The sequence below is a fragment of the Astatotilapia calliptera genome, chromosome 15 (genome assembly GCF_964374335.1).
Source record: "Astatotilapia calliptera chromosome 15, fAstCal68.1, whole genome shotgun sequence".
Classification (NCBI taxonomy): domain Eukaryota; kingdom Metazoa; phylum Chordata; class Actinopteri; order Cichliformes; family Cichlidae; genus Astatotilapia; species Astatotilapia calliptera.
In genome coordinates this window covers 3179651-3197603 of record NC_137436.1, presented here as the reverse complement: position 1 = coordinate 3197603, position 17953 = coordinate 3179651, and the positions used below count along the sequence as shown (strand labels likewise).

Below are 17953 nucleotides of genomic sequence, written 5' to 3'. Positions count from 1 at the left end.
TATCATCGTCATTCTGTGCATACAGCTCAAAACCAATATTTAAGTTAATTTTAAACGTGTACGTATTGTTTGATTAGATATAAATAACTCACGAGTAATATAGAAGATAACGCCGGCACTGAGGTAAAAGAATGAGGGATTTTCTTGTGTTTAATCAGTAAAATAAACCAGTGATGTTTATTTTAGGGAGTCAGACAGAGTAGATTTTGGCTCAGTGTTCTTTAGTATGTGCACTATCAGGCAAACACCGGCAAAACTCATCTACTCTTAGATCCAGTTGTGCATCAGAAGTATGTTTGTAACACATACAGATGTATAAAGATCTATAGGTATCAAAGGAAAATCTGCTTCAGTTTATGTATTATACGTGTTTTACCTTGTCATTTTTTCTTTTTAATTTAATTTTTAACTTACCTGCAGATTCGCATTTATACTGGTCACAACTCATACTTGTTTGGTTGGGTTCCTTAAACATCCTGCTACTGCTACATCGAGTGATATTTCTTATGAGGAGCATATTTCTATGTTTGGGTGTTACCTGCTGCAGGACTCACCAGGTGTGAAAATAACCGGTGACTATTTAGCACAATGTAAATAATATTTGCTTGCTTGTTTGTAATTTGCACATGTAAACTATTTGGTCAATGCTGACCGCCAAAGTCCAAGAGAGATTCTGTGTCTCCCTCTAGTGGATATTATTGGGAATATCATCCTTTAGATTATTATCAAGAATATAAGAATTTAAAATGTTTTCAGGAAAGGCGGGCTGTTTCCAGCAGCGCTAGATAGACTCAAAACACGAATGAAATTAATTTAGCAGTGGAAATGGAAAGAAAAATGTGACCCGAGAGCACGTGTACCTCAGTGCCTGCGTGATGACGTCATCCAACGGTCTGACGTACCGCAAAATGGTGGTGCCCTTGTTACAATGGGGTCTGTTGTTCACTTGTTAGCCAACTTATTGTGATCAACTGTGGATTATTGCTACAACTGCCTGATTCAGGCGATTTATTCGGACGTCTACATGTTAAAGGTAAGAGTTGTGTCTCGTTGGAAGCGGCGGGGAGGTGAAGAGGCTGAATTCTGAACTACTTGTGACATGTCGGAAGCTTCGGCGTTACACCGAGTGGAGCAAGTTTGCTAGCCGAGGTTTAGCTAGCCGAGGCTGGTGCAGAGTGGCCCTGTTGATGTGACGGCGTTGGTTGCCCTCAGCTTGAGTGTTTCATAGATGTTAGCCTGTCGGTGCGTTTAAGCCGCTTCGAGTGTGTGGCTCGTGTTACCCTAATCTCCGCCTCTAGCGGCTTTTTTAGTTTTACGAAGCTAAGTTACCATCACAGCTAACAGTGCCAGCAGTAGCGGGTTCTTTGCAAAGCATTATTCGCTGTGTGTAAACTCGACTGTTGATTCTGCTGTATGCACACTGGGAGCCGACATTCACAGATCCGTGAAAACTATAGAAATATATTATGTTGCTATCTGAATCCATTTTAATCATCGATTTGTTTACAACGAGCCTGGACTTGGAGCTCAGTGTAGCTCAGAAATGTTTACTGCTCTTTAGCGTCTCACACCGTGGACTACAAGCTAATTACACTTTTTATAAGCCTGAGTGTGTATAAAACTGCGCTATGGCCCTCACAGAATACACTGGTGGCCAGGTTATAGACAGATCCTTTTTAAGAAAGAGACAGGATTTGTGGTACTCTTTGCCTGAACGTAAATATCTACTCGTGTGAGCTATGCTATTTAATGCTTTGCTGCCCTTAGTGATGATCCTTTTTATTTTTATCTCAGCAGTCCAGCACAGCGGGTCCATCCACCGCCTCTCCTCAATCAATGAAGGAATCCAAGGAAAACTCGTCAATGACGGGCCAGGCAATCTTGGACCATATAAAACCATGCTGGTACTGGGACAAGAAGGATTTAGCCCACACGCCCTCTCAGTCTGAGGGTCTGGACCCTGGCACAGAGGCCCGTTATCGCAGAGAAGGGGCTCGCTTCATATTCGACGTGGGGACCCGACTTGGCTTGTATCCTTGATTTAGATGATAGATTCATTGCTACAGCTACAAGAGAAAGGGTCACAAGATTAATCAGTGCCACATGCTTCAGTTTTATAGTTAAAGATAAAGAGACTTTTAAAAAGCAATACATCTGAAAACGCCTTTTATGGCTGTCTTGTCCTTTCTCACAGAACCTACTTTGATGTGAATGTGAACATTTTTACAGGGTCTGTCTGATATATACTTATTAGGGGTGCAACGATATTCGTATCGATATTGAACCGTTCGATACAGTGCTTTCGGTTCGGTACGCATATGTATCGAACAATACAAAATTTTTAATTTATTTTATCAACTTTCCTTCTGACGATGCTGTCTGTGTTGAGCGCTCAGTGAATCTGTGTTCGACTACTCCGCCTAGGCTCGACAGTGCAGCCTAGGCGGAGTAGTCGAACACAGATTCACTGAGCGCTCAACACAGACAGCATCGTCAGAAGGAAGAGCGCAGGGCAAGCTAGCGAGACAGAAGTTAAACTCTCCTTGCAAAATGGATCTCCCCCACCCTCATTCAGATCTGGTGCGCATTCGCTGTCAAAATAAAAAACACGCACAAGGGTTAGGGTTAAATTTAAAAACTGTACTTTTGAGTTAAAATATATATTTATAATTTTAATAAATGACAAATTAAAAAGGCATGAACATTTTTTTGTATCGAAAAAATATCGAACCGTGACACCAAAGTATCGAACCGAACCGAACCGTGAATTTTGTGTATCGTTGCACCCCTAATACTTATATATAATGATGTTTGTGGAAGCATTATTAAAAGAATTTTTTTTTTAATTTAAAGAGTCACATGTTAAAGCTGATATTTTGCAAACCGTTAATAGTCTTTGTGAGTCCTTGACCTGCATTCAGACACTATGACACACTGGCAACGGGCATCATATATTTCCACCGCTTCTACATGTTTCACTCCTTCAAGCAGTTTCCCAGATATGTAAGTCAATCTGATAATGGTCTCTGTTTGTTTCACTCCTGGAAGCAGACCTGATGTTTGTAATGGTGAAGTAATGGTGTGATATGTGTCTCGACAGGTGACGGGAGCTTGTTGTCTTTTCTTGGCTGGTAAAGTAGAGGAAACCCCAAAGAAGTGCAAAGATATCATTAAAACTGCCCGCAGCCTCCTGAATGATGTGCAGTTTGCCCAGTTTGGAGATGATCCCAAGGTGCAGTTCCTTGTATTGACCTTTGTTTTGAGAGGTTTTTCACTTGTGATTGCAGAAGCAGAATGGGTGTGAATACCTGTTTAAAAACAGGTGGTGTGTAACAGCGCTCACTGATACAGGCAGAATAAATGAGGTCCTGGTAAAACTGAAGTTTCCAATAACCTAAAAAGTTCCTTACTTATTTTTTTAGTGATCAGGGCTTTTATTTACCATTGCTGCCTGTAAGCGAAGCAGGCTTGCATTACAAACAAACTTTTATTCCTCGCTTTTATTAGAATAACTGTCTGTGTTCACTTGCATACAAAGCTTTGCTCAAACACGCTTACATTTCTTTAGTTTTAAGCTGGTACATTAGGTGTGTAATACCACAGTGAGCCATGACTCATTCTTTAAACACATCAGCGAGGTCATCAGAGCGTCACTCAACACAGCTTTATGTGCCCTGACTCACAGAGACAGTAATCAAACCGGCAGCTCTCACGGGGTCAAAACCAAACAAGAACAAGCTGTAAATGCAGTGGAATATGATTATGTCATTATGCCGCTTCACGTCTTTGCTATTAAAAACTCCCTCTCAACATTCAAGATTTTCTTTTTCCTCTTACCAGTTGGCGAGCTAAAATATCTATTAACTTGAAGTAGCCTCTGTTTCACTTAACCTTGAGTACTTTTGATAGAGCTGATAGATCTGTGACATCTGGACCTGGCTTATAACTTGTCACTTTGTTAGACACATTTACAGCACTCACATGAAGCGGCACAAGCATCTTACAGACGGCTTGTTTGCTTTCCCAGTCGCTCTTTAGCTTATTTAGCATCATGCTAGAATTAGCCAGTTTCTCCCAAAACATGAGCCTGAGTGCTTTACTCAGTTGAGCTGAAGCCTTTAGTCCAATAGCTTTAACTTATAGAGGGCTTTTACTGCCAATCATTTGCAGTCATACCAAATACCTCATTGGTATTTGGATATCAGCCTTTTAGTTATAAGCCACCATCAGTGTCCTGGCTTTTCTCACCAGTTTTTAGTAGCTTAACTACTGTCATTAAGTCAGAATTGTACATCAGCTTCTTTCTTACTTAAGTGTTTTTAAATGAAAAGTTTAGCTATTCGACTCTCATCTGGCTTATCGTTACTAATTGGAAGTAAAGGTAATGGGAACTTGTCTTGTTAAGCCACTAAAATTAGGATTTTTCCAAAAGACAATATTATTGTTACATTTTTTAAAAGGAGAATTTTTTGTCATTCATTGCCACAACAAATGGCAACATCCAGAGAAAACGACCACACATGCAATCTAGTTGTGAGCTTTCATGTTTTTAACATGTGCAGGATTTCCAGCACCTACAGCGTTTTTAGAGACTGCCTCCACATTTACGAGCAGGGTGTTTTTTGGAAGAACGATACTCTGACACAGCAGTAAGCTTTTAATTAGCCTGCTTGTTTTAACAGGAAGAGGTGATGGTGTTAGAGAGAATTTTGCTCCAGACGATCAAGTTTGACCTGCAGGTGGAGCACCCCTACATGTTCCTGCTGCGCTATGTCAAGCAGCTCAAAGGTGAGATAGGATAAGTATGACATCAGGGGCCCGTTCTTCGTACGTCGCTTACTACATCCAAGATCAAATGACACATCCAAGATCAAATCATCGCGCTAACCGTGAGCTCGCTAATCCGGTTCCCCGAACACACCTGCTGTTGACGATTACTACAGCTGGACGCAGGAATGTGACATCACTGGGTGTCGTAAAAGGGGCTACGCATCGATAGTAGAAACATTGATCGGCAACCCGCTGATTGGTCGGCGAAAATGTCGAAGGGGCGTGCTCGGTATTTTCCGGCAGCAGAGCAAGAACTCTTGAGTGAGGGATTTCAGGAGTTTCAGAGTTTAATTAAAACGCAAGAGAACACTGCAAAGGCTGCAAAAGCAAGGAGAGAGGGCTGGCAGAAAGTTGCTGACAAATCAAACTCGTAGGTAATTTAATAATAATAATAATAATAATGGATTGGATTTATATAGCGCTTTCCAAGGCACCCAAAGCGCTTTACGATACCACTATTCATTCACTCCCACATTCACACACTGGTGGAGGCAGCTACGGTTGTAGCCAGGCTGCCATATCGCGCCATCGGCCCCTCTGGCCAACACCAGTAGGCGGTAGGGTAGATCTATCATATGACACTATATTGTCCAATATCATATGGCATTATATTATATTATAATATGTTATATTATATCCCCTTTCACATTAGAGCCACAACAGGACCCACAAGAACATGGGAACAAGTAAAAGTGGAATACAGGAGTATTCTACAGAATGGTAATATTTATCTCTTAGATTGCTTTGCGTCTCTTGGCAAGGTAATACTGGCCTGTAATACTCTGTTAGTTTGTTCATAACAGCAACCAAGAAAGGGGCAGAGGAAAAAAAGACAGGTGGTGGTCCTGCACCCCCTCGTCAACAAGTTGGTTAAGTAAATAATACCCTCACGGGAATATCGATATCTCTCTATGAGCACACTGTCGCGCTGAGCTAAAGGATCCTGTCTATCCCGCAATATACGCTGAATTCTGAGGACTCTCCTTATCAATCTTGCACCTTCCGCAATGGGTTGGTCGCGTATACGGACAGGACATGGCTGCGACAGGCTTCCCAAATCCACCTTCGCTTTTATAGCCGTGGTCTCTCATCTTGATTACACGAAGTAATTTACAATTACTACTCTGAAATATGAATTACATCTGTAATAATCACATACATGTAATAGAATGTTAATAGTTCATTTCCCTTTTTTAGGAAATGACCTGTATGTATCTGTGTGACATCAATAAAAGGATCAAGTGCTGCATTATCTTTAGTTACATTGATAATATTTATTTATGGTGAAACAGTGGAAAAATATCGCTGTTGCTTTCGTATAAATGAAGCGGACATACCTGCGTGGCCGCGATCTAATCCTGTTTACATAAAGTAAACCTGCTCCCGAGCAGGTTTACGCTTACGGCTCTGTTGCTATGACAGCAAGTCCCGGATGAGCTTCGGGGAACCGACTGATCCAGGATCACGCGAAATCGTCAACAATCTAATCCGGCTAACCTACTTAGCGAGGTACGAAGAACGGGCCCCAGCTCCACAGAGCGTGAGAAATGATGGTCCTGTGGGCAAACTCTGACCTGTTTCACGTTACAGGGGAGAAGAATAAAGTGTGCAAGGTGCTGCAAATGGCTTGGACCTTTGTCAACGACAGGTGAGGATTTTGTGCGTCAGGTTTTACAGCCTGGTTAGTTTTCATTTGTAAGGAATGCAAAGTTATATGGTGATGTCACAATAACCTGGTGCTTCAACGGGCAAAAACTCAAACCACCTCTCGTGTTGTTTGCAGCCTGTGCACCATGCTGTCTCTGCAGTGGGAGCCGGAGATCATCGCGGTCGCTGTCATGTACCTGGCTGGCCGCCTGTGCAAATTCGACATCCAGGAATGGACCAACAAGCAGTCTACACGCCGCTGGTGGGAGCAGTTTGTCCAGGACGTTCCAGTGGAGCTACTTGAAGGTACTCAGCATAAAGACGTTCCACTTAAAGCCTCTTCCTTTGTATTTTTTTTTTTTTTTGTCTTTACCAAAAAAAACATGTCTTTGCCTTCCAGACATTTGCCACCAGATCCTGGACCTGTACTCTCAGGGAAACAAACCCATCCCTCAGCAGATGCAGGAGAAGGAGAGGGCACCTGCTGCTCCGATCTCTGCTCCTCCAGCTCCACAGGGACAACCGCCAGCCGCTAACCCTCCTCCCCCACCACCAAAAAAGACTTCCCCTCAGGGTGGTAGCCCGTCACGCCAGCTTAAACGCTCACATGTAAGTATACATTCAGCCTGTGCTGTACAACTCGTGTTTAACATGATTCATGCACGGGGCTCATATTTTATTTCCTCTGTGTTACAGACGTCCCCCAAAGATGAACCAAAGGCTCCAGGTAACATGTTTATTAATGATTAGGCAGATTTTAAAGCTGTTAAAATCTGATGAAATTAAACTGAAATGTCTCCAAGAAAGCAACAAATTAATGTCAACGAAGAGCAGTTTAGAGAAAGATGAAAGACGGCAGTTAGATTTTCCTGGCAGGGTTGAGGTTTTTATGATTATCCAGGAGCACAGAAGCATTTGCTTACGCAGTTACAGTTTTGTTTTGTCTTAAAAAGCTTCTATTTAATTCACAGAACAAGTTGGATCAAAGATTCCTCGACTGGAGAGCCCCATGCCTCCTCTACCCACAACGCAGCCACCCCCAGGTAAGCGTGACTGTGTAGCTTACGTCATCTGCATTCTTTACACTGTCCAGGAAGTTCAAATGATTTAGAGCTGGATCAAAATATCGTTACGTGCTGGCGTCCTCTTAATACTCTGTTTGCGTGCGCCACCACAGCAACCAATAATGAGCAGCCAGGACCCCCTGCCTGCAGCTCGAGCTTAGAAGCAGCCCACAGTCGTTAGTCCTTTCAGTCTGCTTACGTAACCACATCTCGTCTGGACATTATTTCCCAAGACACGCATACCCCTAACCTATCCCAGACCAATCTGATTAGTGCTTGAGCCTCATAATGAGACCTCCTATGTGGCTAAGCCTGGTAGTTTTGGTCTGCCCGTGTGCTCACTGTCTGAGAATGGAGAGCTTCATTTTAGATCTTTGCAGTAGGGAAGCTGATTTTTATTAACAAGTCGTTTCTCTTTACTTTGTCCTTTCACTCCAGCTCCTCCCGCAGAAGCAGAACCAGGAAATGAAACAGCTCCTCCTCCCCCACAGGCTCCACCTCCACACCAGCCTCCTCCGCTGCCCCACCGCCCTCCTCCTCCACCACCTTCCAACTACTTGATGTCCACAACGAGCTCTTATATGTCTGGTGAAGGCTACCAGAGCCTACAGTCCATGATGAAGACTGAGGGTCCCTCCTACTCCATGCCGCCCAGCTACGCACCCCCAATGTATCACGTCTATCCACCACCTTCAGCACCTCCTCCTGGGCCACCACCTCCTCCCTCCACATACCCACCACCCAGCTTGCCACCATCCTATCCACCACCGGTCTACAACAACTACCCCCCGCCACCGCCTCCACGCATGCCACCAGGCCACGTGCCTCCACCAGGGATGGCCCTTCCACCCACTGGGTACCCTCCTCCACCTCCAGTGCCTCCAGGACAGTCACAGGTGCCCTTGCCCCCTCCGCCTGGTATGCCTATGAACCGTGGCGCATGGATGAGATGAGAATGTGATAAGTCTGTGAACTGAGCTTGTGCAGAGCCACAACTGGGGCGAATAAAAACAACCAGGATCTTGTTATCTTGGAGCAAAACAGGAAAAGCGGAGCTGCTTCATGACTTAACTTCTGATAGAGAGGTGCAGGGTTGTGAAAGAAAGCGTGTAGGTAAATGGACTGTAAAGATAAAGTGAGGTCTGGACAGTTTTGTTATGGGAGGTGATAGGAAGGTTAACAAATTAGCAAATATGTAGAGGATAGGTACTCACAGTGCCCAGTTCCAGGAGCTTATGAGAAACACTGTCCAGTCATTGTTTTTATTAGTTTTTTTCTGGAAATTTATCAGGAAATAAGAGATTTTTTTTTCTGTTGTCATACATGCACTCTCACTAATTGTGGGATGGTGAAATGTTCCAGTTTCATTCAGCCTTTGAGTGGATCTAAGGTTGGGTCTTGTGTTCCTTCCTTTATTCTGTCACCTTTATTGGTTTTCCTGAATACACCTCCCTTCACTTTGTGTTCTCTTCTCCACATTCTCATTGTTCTGCTGAGAGCAGTGTAATAAAATCTTAAGGTGGTTGAATATGCTGTGGGACTGTCGTATTGAAAGACTTGAACAGACACATGCTGTATATTTTTTGTGGTTTAAACAGCGTTTTTTCTTTTGTTTGTTTTTTACATTTTACTCTGATAACACTGAGGTAGTGTTGCAAGACATTTCTGCTGCTTTTCCCCCCTCATGTCACCACCCATCTTCTCATCTGCTTCTGCACCCAGAGCAGTAAACATTAAAACAATAATTTCCTCATTCACTGTCACTGGTCTAAGAAGCCCAATAAAGAAGAAAAGAAAAACTGACTTCAGCTGTTCTTTATCTGGGTTTTGCTTTGGTTCTATTTTTTTTAAATGGTACTTTTTATGGCCGTAAGTTTAAAAGAGTCAAAAGTTCATCAAAGAAAGCAGAGCGAAGTACTTCCTCTGGGTTAGGTACCTCTGAGTGGCTGTTCCTGCAGTGGGAACACACACGCAGAACACTAATAGTTAAAAGGATGAAAAACTGCTTTTTGGAAGAGCGGAAGGTTACAGCCTGGGCAGGTCATCAGTAAACAGTGACAACTTTCCTACAGCCACACATAAAAACAACTATAAAAATAAAAAATAGCATCTTTTGAGTGAATCTAAGTACTCTGAGAAAAGAGACACAGGAAGAACAAGCAAAACCTGGGTGTGAGGCCACAGTGCTAACCGCTGCACCACCAGCTTACTTTTAAGCACCTTTTATTTCCTTGCACTGCAGGAAACACACACAGATCAACCACAACTAACACTGGACAGTTTGCAAGTGTAGATTTCAGTTTTTTTGAGCACTTCTGTATAAAACTGCCTTAGACTACTCTGTGCTTTGGTTTAGGTGTAAGAAAAGTTCTCGTCACCTGCTCTTCATAGCTGAAAATGGGGTCTGTGTGAAGAGAGAAGGTGTTGCTTCTTAGATTTCTCCCACCCTTTACACACCAGCTCATGTTCCTCTTTATCTCCACCAGTCAAATGTTTATGAACAGAGGCCAGGATACAGACAGATGAGCAGATACCTTTTCCACTAATCGGTTTTAGCAGTGAAAATGATACTCCCCCACTTCTTCAGTCCACCCATTCAACTGCTTATTGACGCAAATATCTAATCAATCGCATAGCAGCAACCCAGAGCATTTAGGCAGATAGACGTAGTCATGATGACCTGGTGAAGTTAAATGGGAAAGAAAGTGAGCAGCAGATCTCTTGGCAAAAATACGTAGTTGATGCCAGAGGTCAGAGGAGAATGCTTTGAGATGATAGGAAGGCTACACTGACTCAAATAACCAGTCATTACAACCAAGGTATGCAGAAGAGCATCTCTGAACATACAATTATATTATACAGCGCCAAATCACAACAACAGTCTCAAGGCGCTTTATATTGTAAGGTAGACCCCATCATAATACATACAGAGAAAAACCCAACAATCACATGACACACTATGAGCAAGTAAGACAGTGGGAAGGAAAAACTCCCTTTTAACAGGAAGAAACCTCCAGCAGAAGGCTCAGGGAGGGGCGGGGCCATCTGCTGTGATTGGTTGGGGAGAGAGAAGGAAGACAGGATAAAGACATGCTGTGGAAGAGAGACAGAGATTTATTGAGAAAGGTGACTGAAGAAGAAACACTCAGTGCATCATGGGTCACCTGATCCAGCACAACCTATAGCTATGAGCATCATTTAAATGCCAGATTTAAAAGCCTGTGTGAGTATTGTTGCAGACCAGGGTTTTTATGATGTATTTTATGACTGTATTATGTTTTTACCTTGTAAAGCACTTTGTGACATATGTCTGTGAAAGGTGCTATATAAATAAACTTTACTTACATGTCCATTTTTCACCATAAATGTGCAGAAACTGTGTCATCCTATCCTGCCAACGTGGACCAAAATCACTGTTTTGTTTTCAACATCTACGCCAAGAATGAAGGCAGATTTGAAGGGAACAGGGGAACCTAATAAATTGGCCAGTGGTGCGCATTCCAGTTTTTGGTTTTACATTTTCATTTCCACCGTTCCGCCACCAGAGGGCAGCCTACCCCAGCTAGTGAAAAAAAAAAAATGTAGCGCATGCTTAAATAAAGAGCCGTTCACAACATCATTAAGCAACTTGTTTATTTTCTTCCAAATGTTTCTAAAAGTGGACTATTTCATGTTTTCGGTCTCACCAGCGAAATATTCTCCTTTATTGGTGAAACCACGAAAAGAGGTTCCAGTCATGCTAGTTACTAAAGGAATATACATTTACACTGTAGATTCTAGGTTTCTGTATTGTGGCTTTAGCATATAGGCAGGAAAAAAAACACTACAGATGCTTTTTTTTTTTTTTTTTCTTCAAATATACAGCTGGGTCCAAATTAAAACACAATAAAGAAAACAGTGTGGCACGTCTCAAATCATTTGCCATATATAAAGTATTCAAAATTGTATAATGGCTTGAAATCGGTTCCTAGAAAAAGGACACTTAAAAAAAATCATACTTTGATTATTATTATTATATATATCTATATATTTTAACCCTTTAATTGAGAGTACCAAGGTGGACAAACGGGTAGCCTCAGAAATGTTCTAATTTGGAACAAATAACACTAGAGATGGGAGAGCCTGAGCTGTCGAGTCACTCGGCAAACTCATCAGACAACTTTAATAACACGAAATCCGTCTGATGAGTTTAAAACGTGACCGTTCAGTTACCAACTGCGCTCCCATCTCTATCTCACTATGTTACACCTGGCAATAAATACACCGACAAACAGTATTTGTTCATTCTGACATCAAGAAAAGTTTTTTGTTTTAAATGTTAGTGTTTTATGGTACGGAGACATCAAGGGGAAGACTTATCTCATATTCTAAAAAAGAAAAAATAACTTCAATAAAACACGCACTGCATAAACACACCTGCTGAATCCATGATGCGAGAAACGGTCTAATATCCATCTATGTGACTTTTCTTTCCCTACCCTTATCGTCAGAGATACAGTGGTGTGAAAAAGTCTTTGCCCCCTTCCTGATTTCCCAGTGTTTTGCATATTTGTTACACTTACATGTTTTGGATCATCAAACACATTTTAATATTAGGCAAAAACAGCCCGAGTAAGTATAAAACACTGTTTTTAAATGGTGATTTCACTGATTAGGGGAGAAAAGTTATCCAAACCTACCAGTTCCTGTGTGAAAAAGTAATTGCCCCTGTTGTTAAATCAGGAATTAACTGTGATTAACCACAGTTCAGTTAAAAAAAAAAACAAAAACAAAAAAACCCCAAAAAACCCCCCCACACAGTTCAGTTTCACTAAACACACTCTGGCCTGATTATTGGCAGACCTGTTGAATCGAGAAATCACTTAAATAGAACCTGTCTGACAAAGTGGAGCAGGCTAAAAGATCTCAAAAAGCAAGACATCATGCTACGACTCGAAGAAACACCTGAGAAACAAAGACACTGACAGCTTTCAGTCTGGAAAGGGTCACAGCGGTAGTGTGATGGGCTGGAGCTGCTAATCCGCCTCAGGAGGAAGACTGGCTGTTGTAAATGGAGCCATGAATTCTGTCGTCTACCAAACCATCCTACAACTGTCCGGCCATCTGTTTGTGACCTCAAGCTGAAGCGCACTTGGGTTCTGCAGTAGGACAGTGACCCAAAACACGCCAGCAATACCACCTCTGAATGGCTTAAGCAAAGTAAAATGAGTCCTGACCAGAATCCGATTGAGATGCTGTGGCAGGACCCTAAAAAGGCGGCTCATGCTCGAAAACCCTCCAATGTGACTGAATTACAACAATTCGGCAAAGATGAGAGGGCCAACATTCCTCCACAGCGCTGTCAAAGACTCATTGCCAGTTATTGTGAATGCTTGATTGCAGTTGTTGCTGCTTTATTGCGGTTTTTGCTGGCCCAACCAGTTATTAGGTTACCAGTTATCACTTTTTGCACACAGGCCCATGCAGGTTTGGATTTTTTCCCCATTAATAATAAACACCTTAATTTAGAAACTGCATTTTGTGTTTACTTGTGTTTTCTTTATCTAATATTTAAATTAGTTTGATGATCTGAAACCTGCAACTGTGACAAACATGCACTTTTCAAACCACTGTATAAAAAAAGTTTCAGAGCAGATCAAACTGAGTGGGGAGGTTCAGGATATTTTAGTTATTGAATTACATTTTATTTTGGATGGATTCAGAAAATGTCTTCAGCAGCCTTCAATCGGGCTGTAACCAGGGTTCAATGGCCCAAAAAAAGAGGATTCACAGGCAGATGCTACAGCTCCAACCATTCAGTCTCCTCCCACACAGACTCACACTCTTAAACACACTCACACACATGCGCGCACGGTCACAGATGGGCAAAGGTAAAGCTGTAGCCCTCCCAACCTGAGAGAATGATTGTCAAGCATGCACACAGCATACAATTTTTAGCCCGTTTCACAAAAGTAAGAAAATTTATCTGTTCCTTAATAAACAGAGCGAGACGGCAGATTCAGAATGGCCCGGATACATTTGAACGAACATTACAGAGAGAAGGAGTAAGAGCAATTCATCTGGAAAAGAATGATAATGATAACAATGACAATAACAAAAAAAAAAAAGAGTATTACCAAAAGCAAACCCTGTTTGAGGTCTGTGTGTGTTTGTATATGTAGGTGTGTATGTGTGTGCTTTTTAAAACTCAATTGTTGATCACATGGCCACGCTAGAATACAAAATAAAGTCAAATCAACAGAAACAATGACGTAATGCTATGGTTTTATACATAATATACACGAGTTAACAGCGATCTCTAGACTTTATTATCCATAGACTTGTCTTACGAGCAAAAAGGCGCTAGGTCACAGTGGGTTTCACTTGGCTAACATTATAGAATGCTAATGCTAGTTATACTCATTGACCGCTGGAGGAAGTGGGGAGGCGGGGTCATACATGTGACAGGAGCTCGGGAGGGGATGGGGGTGTCTCTCTCCATAGAAACTAGTATTAATCGCCTCACTGTTGCCAACTTCTGCCCCCCCACCCCCGTCACCTGTGCTCGAAACCACGTCTCATCCCTAGCTTATTACAGCTCAGCTAAGCTCTAAAGGAGCGAAAGCGGGTGTTTGTTTACAGAGAGAAAAGAGAAAGCCTCCAAACCGATGCAGAAAAGTGGCGGGTTGGTGACACTAGCTGCCGGCTGTCAACATGTCAGCGCAGAGATCCAAAAACGTATACAGGCAACAACGAGACTAACAGGTCCATTCTGTAGCCAGTCTAAAAAGAGAGCGTTCGCCGGAGGAATGCCGGGTGCTGTCGGCAGGTGGGAGCACGGTGGCGTGACGGGTCCGTGTAGGTGCAGGTGGGAAGGTGGCGTTTCAGGTGAGTGTGGATCCTGATATCTCTCCGTCTCTCTCTAGGGCTGATATGCTACAGCGGGCCTTTGAACTGGTTACCAGAGAGGTGCTGTCTGACGGACAGCTTTGATCCTGCTGCATCACCCAGTTTTCTCCACACCACCTGCGAACAGAAGAGGAGAGAAGAGGAGCTGAGCGAGGAAGAGGAACAGCGAGAGAAAGACGGGCAGACACAGAGGCTGGAAAGAAAAGACTTTCTTCTTCAAGAGGGAAAACTTCAAATGCCCACAGTTTGGCTTTGAGCTGGGAGGACTACACACACTCACACTACAGTAGAGCTTCAGTGCAGTGCAGAAGTCTCGAGCTTCTTTATATTTTGCTTTCAAGAAGCCGGATTTTCTCATAATTTTTTTAAGTGGTCTTGAGCAACAGTCCTGCAGCCTTTCTGAAGGTCTTTCAAAGTGTTTCTTTGGACTCATTCTTCAGTTGATACGTCTACTGTTCACTGAAACCTGATCAGAAATGGCTTCAGTAGAAGGGGTGGCCCATTCTTAAGAAAGGCAGGGTGTGTATGTATGGCCGAGGTCAGGAGAGAGGGACAACAGCCATGTGTACAACACGGTGGAGGCCCTGTCATGGTTTTGGGCAGCGTTTCAGCCAGTGGTGTTGGAGATTTATGGAATTTTAAAGGGAGAAAAGCACAGTGAGGTTTTAACCCACCGTGTAGCACCATCTGGAAAATGTCTGACTGGCAACAGCTTCATTTTTCAGCATGACAACGATCCCAAACACACTCCCAGTGCAGTAAAAGCGTACACGGATGGAAAAAAGCACACAATGGAGCCGTATCAGTCATGAACAGGCCTTCCTCTTCAACATTACTGAAACAGCGTGGGATCAAAAAGCAGCCATGAATGGCCTTCAGGAAGCCTGGAGAACTATTCCCAAACACCACTTTAAGAAATGCTGCTTAAGAGAGTTATTAAGGAATAAAGGTGGACAGATCGAATATTGACTTTTAAGCTCTTTGGAGTTATCCCAACTGTTATCTTATACACTGTATATGTTTGAACATTTCAATGAAGCACTGCACCCATTTTCCAATTCTATCAAAGCATAAAGACAAGAACGGGACTCTATCTCAGTCCGTGTCGTCTCTCCGGTGCTGAAATCTCTCTATGAGAGTGAGAGGGGCCCCCGCGAGACCCCGGTGATGTTACAGAGGTACTATTGTAGTGCTTCCCCATTCCTGGCCTGTCACATACCTCTGCAGGGCCCAGATAACCCCACTCTCGTACTCGCTCTAATCAGCAGACCTTTTTATCCTGGGAAAGGCCTTTTCAGCACAGACAGAGAAAGATGAGGGGAAAATGAGAGGTGGAAGAATAGAAGGGTGAGGTGGAGGAGTGCTATTGGGAGGGAGGAGGGGGTGGTGCTCTTTTTCCTGCCGCACCAGTTTAATTGCTCTGACAGCTCAACTATGAGCCTCTATACTTTGGGCTTTCAGCTTTGGAGTGGAAAAGGGGGGCACAAAAAGAGAGACAGAGGGATGGATAGAAAGAAAGAAAGAGGCAGAGCTGCTGTGTCATTCCAAACCAAATGAGCCCAAACGAGTTCCTCATTAGCCAAAAAGGCTCAAAACTGACCTGATTTGAATCCAGTATAATGAATTAAAAAAGCTAATGAACAGACTGAATTTACAACTATCAAATTCCTCATTTTTCCATTGTTACACTAATGGTCTGCATATAGTGCATTTTATATTATTGGCACTACATCAGTGACAAACCTGTGGTGTGATTAGCTAAGTGGTTCTGCAGTGATGGCAACAGACCTGTGTGAGAGCTCAGACACCCACCTAGCCCCCCACTTTCAGGCTCTCCAATAATCATGACAACACACAGACAATTAGAATAAAGACCGGGATGCGAGTACATCTGTGGGAGCAGGAGGTGCACTTACATTGCACATCTCTCGCACAATGGCCTTCTCTTTCTCGCTGAGATCATCCTCATAGTCCTCAGGAACCTGCTTATCCAAGTTCTCGTGGACCTCCAGCACCTGATGGCAGACACAGGGTTGGACACGTCTTATTTTCCTTCTGTATTTACAGAACTACACTAGGCAACGCTGTTATCTTCCAGCCTAACTGCCAATGTGTTCTTGTTTTTTTCCATAGCGCTACCAGCCTGACCCACTTGAACATGGTTAAGTACTTCTAGGCATGGTCTGGTACTACTTTATCTGCTAATATAATGCTACCCCCTTTTAACCATTTAAAAGAAAGTAACATTACATTAGCAACAAATGTGTTTTTCCCACATTTGAACTGTCACGCTGGTCGCAGCTATACCATAATAGCCTTCAGGCATCATCCTGCAAATTCTCCAGGAACAGCACTATGATAGCATCACAGCTGCATCAATGATACAAAAGCTGTAACACTGTTTACCAACAATTACACCCTGTGATTGATTTCCCTGACTAATATTACCTTCATGGCATGGACCACAGCCTCAGGCTTTTGGACGCAGGACAAATAGCCTGTAGCTGGAGAGGACTCGCTAGTTGGTAGGCGTCCAGTCCCCTAAGGGGAGAGAAAAACAGAGAGTGAGAGAAAGAAACAATAACATAACAATGATGAAGATGTTAGGGAGCGGGAGAACTGTGACAGAGGTTAAGAGGCAGGTGCAAACCTGCACCAGCCAGGACATCTGCAAAGAGCTCTTCATTTGAGTCAAGATACCAAAAAAGAGGCCCCACTCGTCCCATCAGGGGGCACCTGTTCGGATTTAAAAAGAGAGTATTCCTGTACTGTCACACTGAAAATGTCACCCCCTTCATACCAGCTCAAATCACCAATCCTCCACTGGTGTTTTTCTTCCCTGTTTCTTTTGTATTCCACTCCCTCCTCTGGTCTGCTACCTGCACAGAGTGATTTAACCTGGTGTGATGGGAGCAGCCAGCCAGGAAAGAGACTGAGGGGGAGTTTGCTTGACTCATCACCACCCCCCTCCCGGGTAGTTCCAGACAGTGGGTCTCTGTCTGAGGGACACAGAGATCACTGGGATACACAATGGGTCCCATTCACCGTAACCTGGCATCGGGGTCTTGCATTAGACACAGATCCCTGGCTCTGTTAGCCTGGGTTAAATTCTCTGCTCGCTAGTGATGCGCCTGTCAGCTCCCTCCATGCCCGCTGGCCCCATTTGGGTGCCAGAATGATCCCACGTAACCTGATAGCACGGAGATAAAATAATAATCCCACTGCACCCAAGAGGACCGATTTGTGGAAACTGCCCAGCAGTTTATTCACATCACATAAACCGCACAAAGCACTGATTTACATCTAGAGGCTTTTGGCCATACAAACCAATAAGAAAAGTATTCTTTCAACCATTGGACAAGAAAAGGTCAAAGTGGCAAAAGAGCTTAACGGCACGTTTCCATGTTTTTAAGCATAATTTGATGTTATCCTCAGACAGGTTGAGCATTATATTTACAAGCTCTGACATGAGAAAAATAGGATGAAAGTGAATGTGAGTGTACATTTGCACATTTTGCCAGCAC

At 43.2% G+C, this 17953-nt stretch overlaps 2 protein-coding genes across 7 annotated transcripts in view; one reads left to right on the top strand and one right to left on the bottom strand.

Annotated features, from left to right (window-relative positions):
- Positions 1-880: 880 nt before the first annotated feature.
- On the top strand, positions 881-9344 carry ccnk (cyclin K). 2 transcript variants are annotated; one of them, XM_026143129.2, is made up of 11 exons: positions 881-1033; positions 1795-2030; positions 2922-3003; positions 3101-3232; positions 4683-4788; positions 6421-6478; positions 6614-6783; positions 6878-7086; positions 7174-7204; positions 7449-7520; positions 7980-9344. In XM_026143129.2, the coding sequence occupies exons 1-11, from the start codon at positions 1025-1027 to the stop codon at positions 8492-8494; spliced, it is 1620 nt and encodes a 539-aa protein (XP_025998914.1). In that variant the 5' UTR covers positions 881-1024; the 3' UTR covers positions 8495-9344. The 2 variants fall into 2 exon arrangements, with proteins under 2 accessions (XP_025998914.1, XP_025998915.1); XM_026143130.2 differs by having other exon boundaries at positions 895-1033; positions 1798-2030.
- A 4138-nt stretch (positions 9345-13482) lies between these two features.
- ccdc85cb (coiled-coil domain containing 85C, b) overlaps positions 13483-17953 on the bottom strand; it is a 47596-nt gene continuing 43125 nt past the window's right edge. For all 5 annotated transcript variants that reach the window (XM_026194064.2, XM_026194065.2, XM_026194066.2 and 2 more), the window contains 3 exons: positions 16878-16970; positions 16346-16444; positions 13483-14546 (listed from right to left, as the gene is read on the bottom strand). In XM_026194064.2, the coding sequence (XP_026049849.1) occupies positions 14457-14546; positions 16346-16444; positions 16878-16970 (282 nt within the window). In that variant the 3' untranslated portion in view covers positions 13483-14456. The remainder of the gene's footprint in view (positions 14547-16345; positions 16445-16877; positions 16971-17953) is intronic.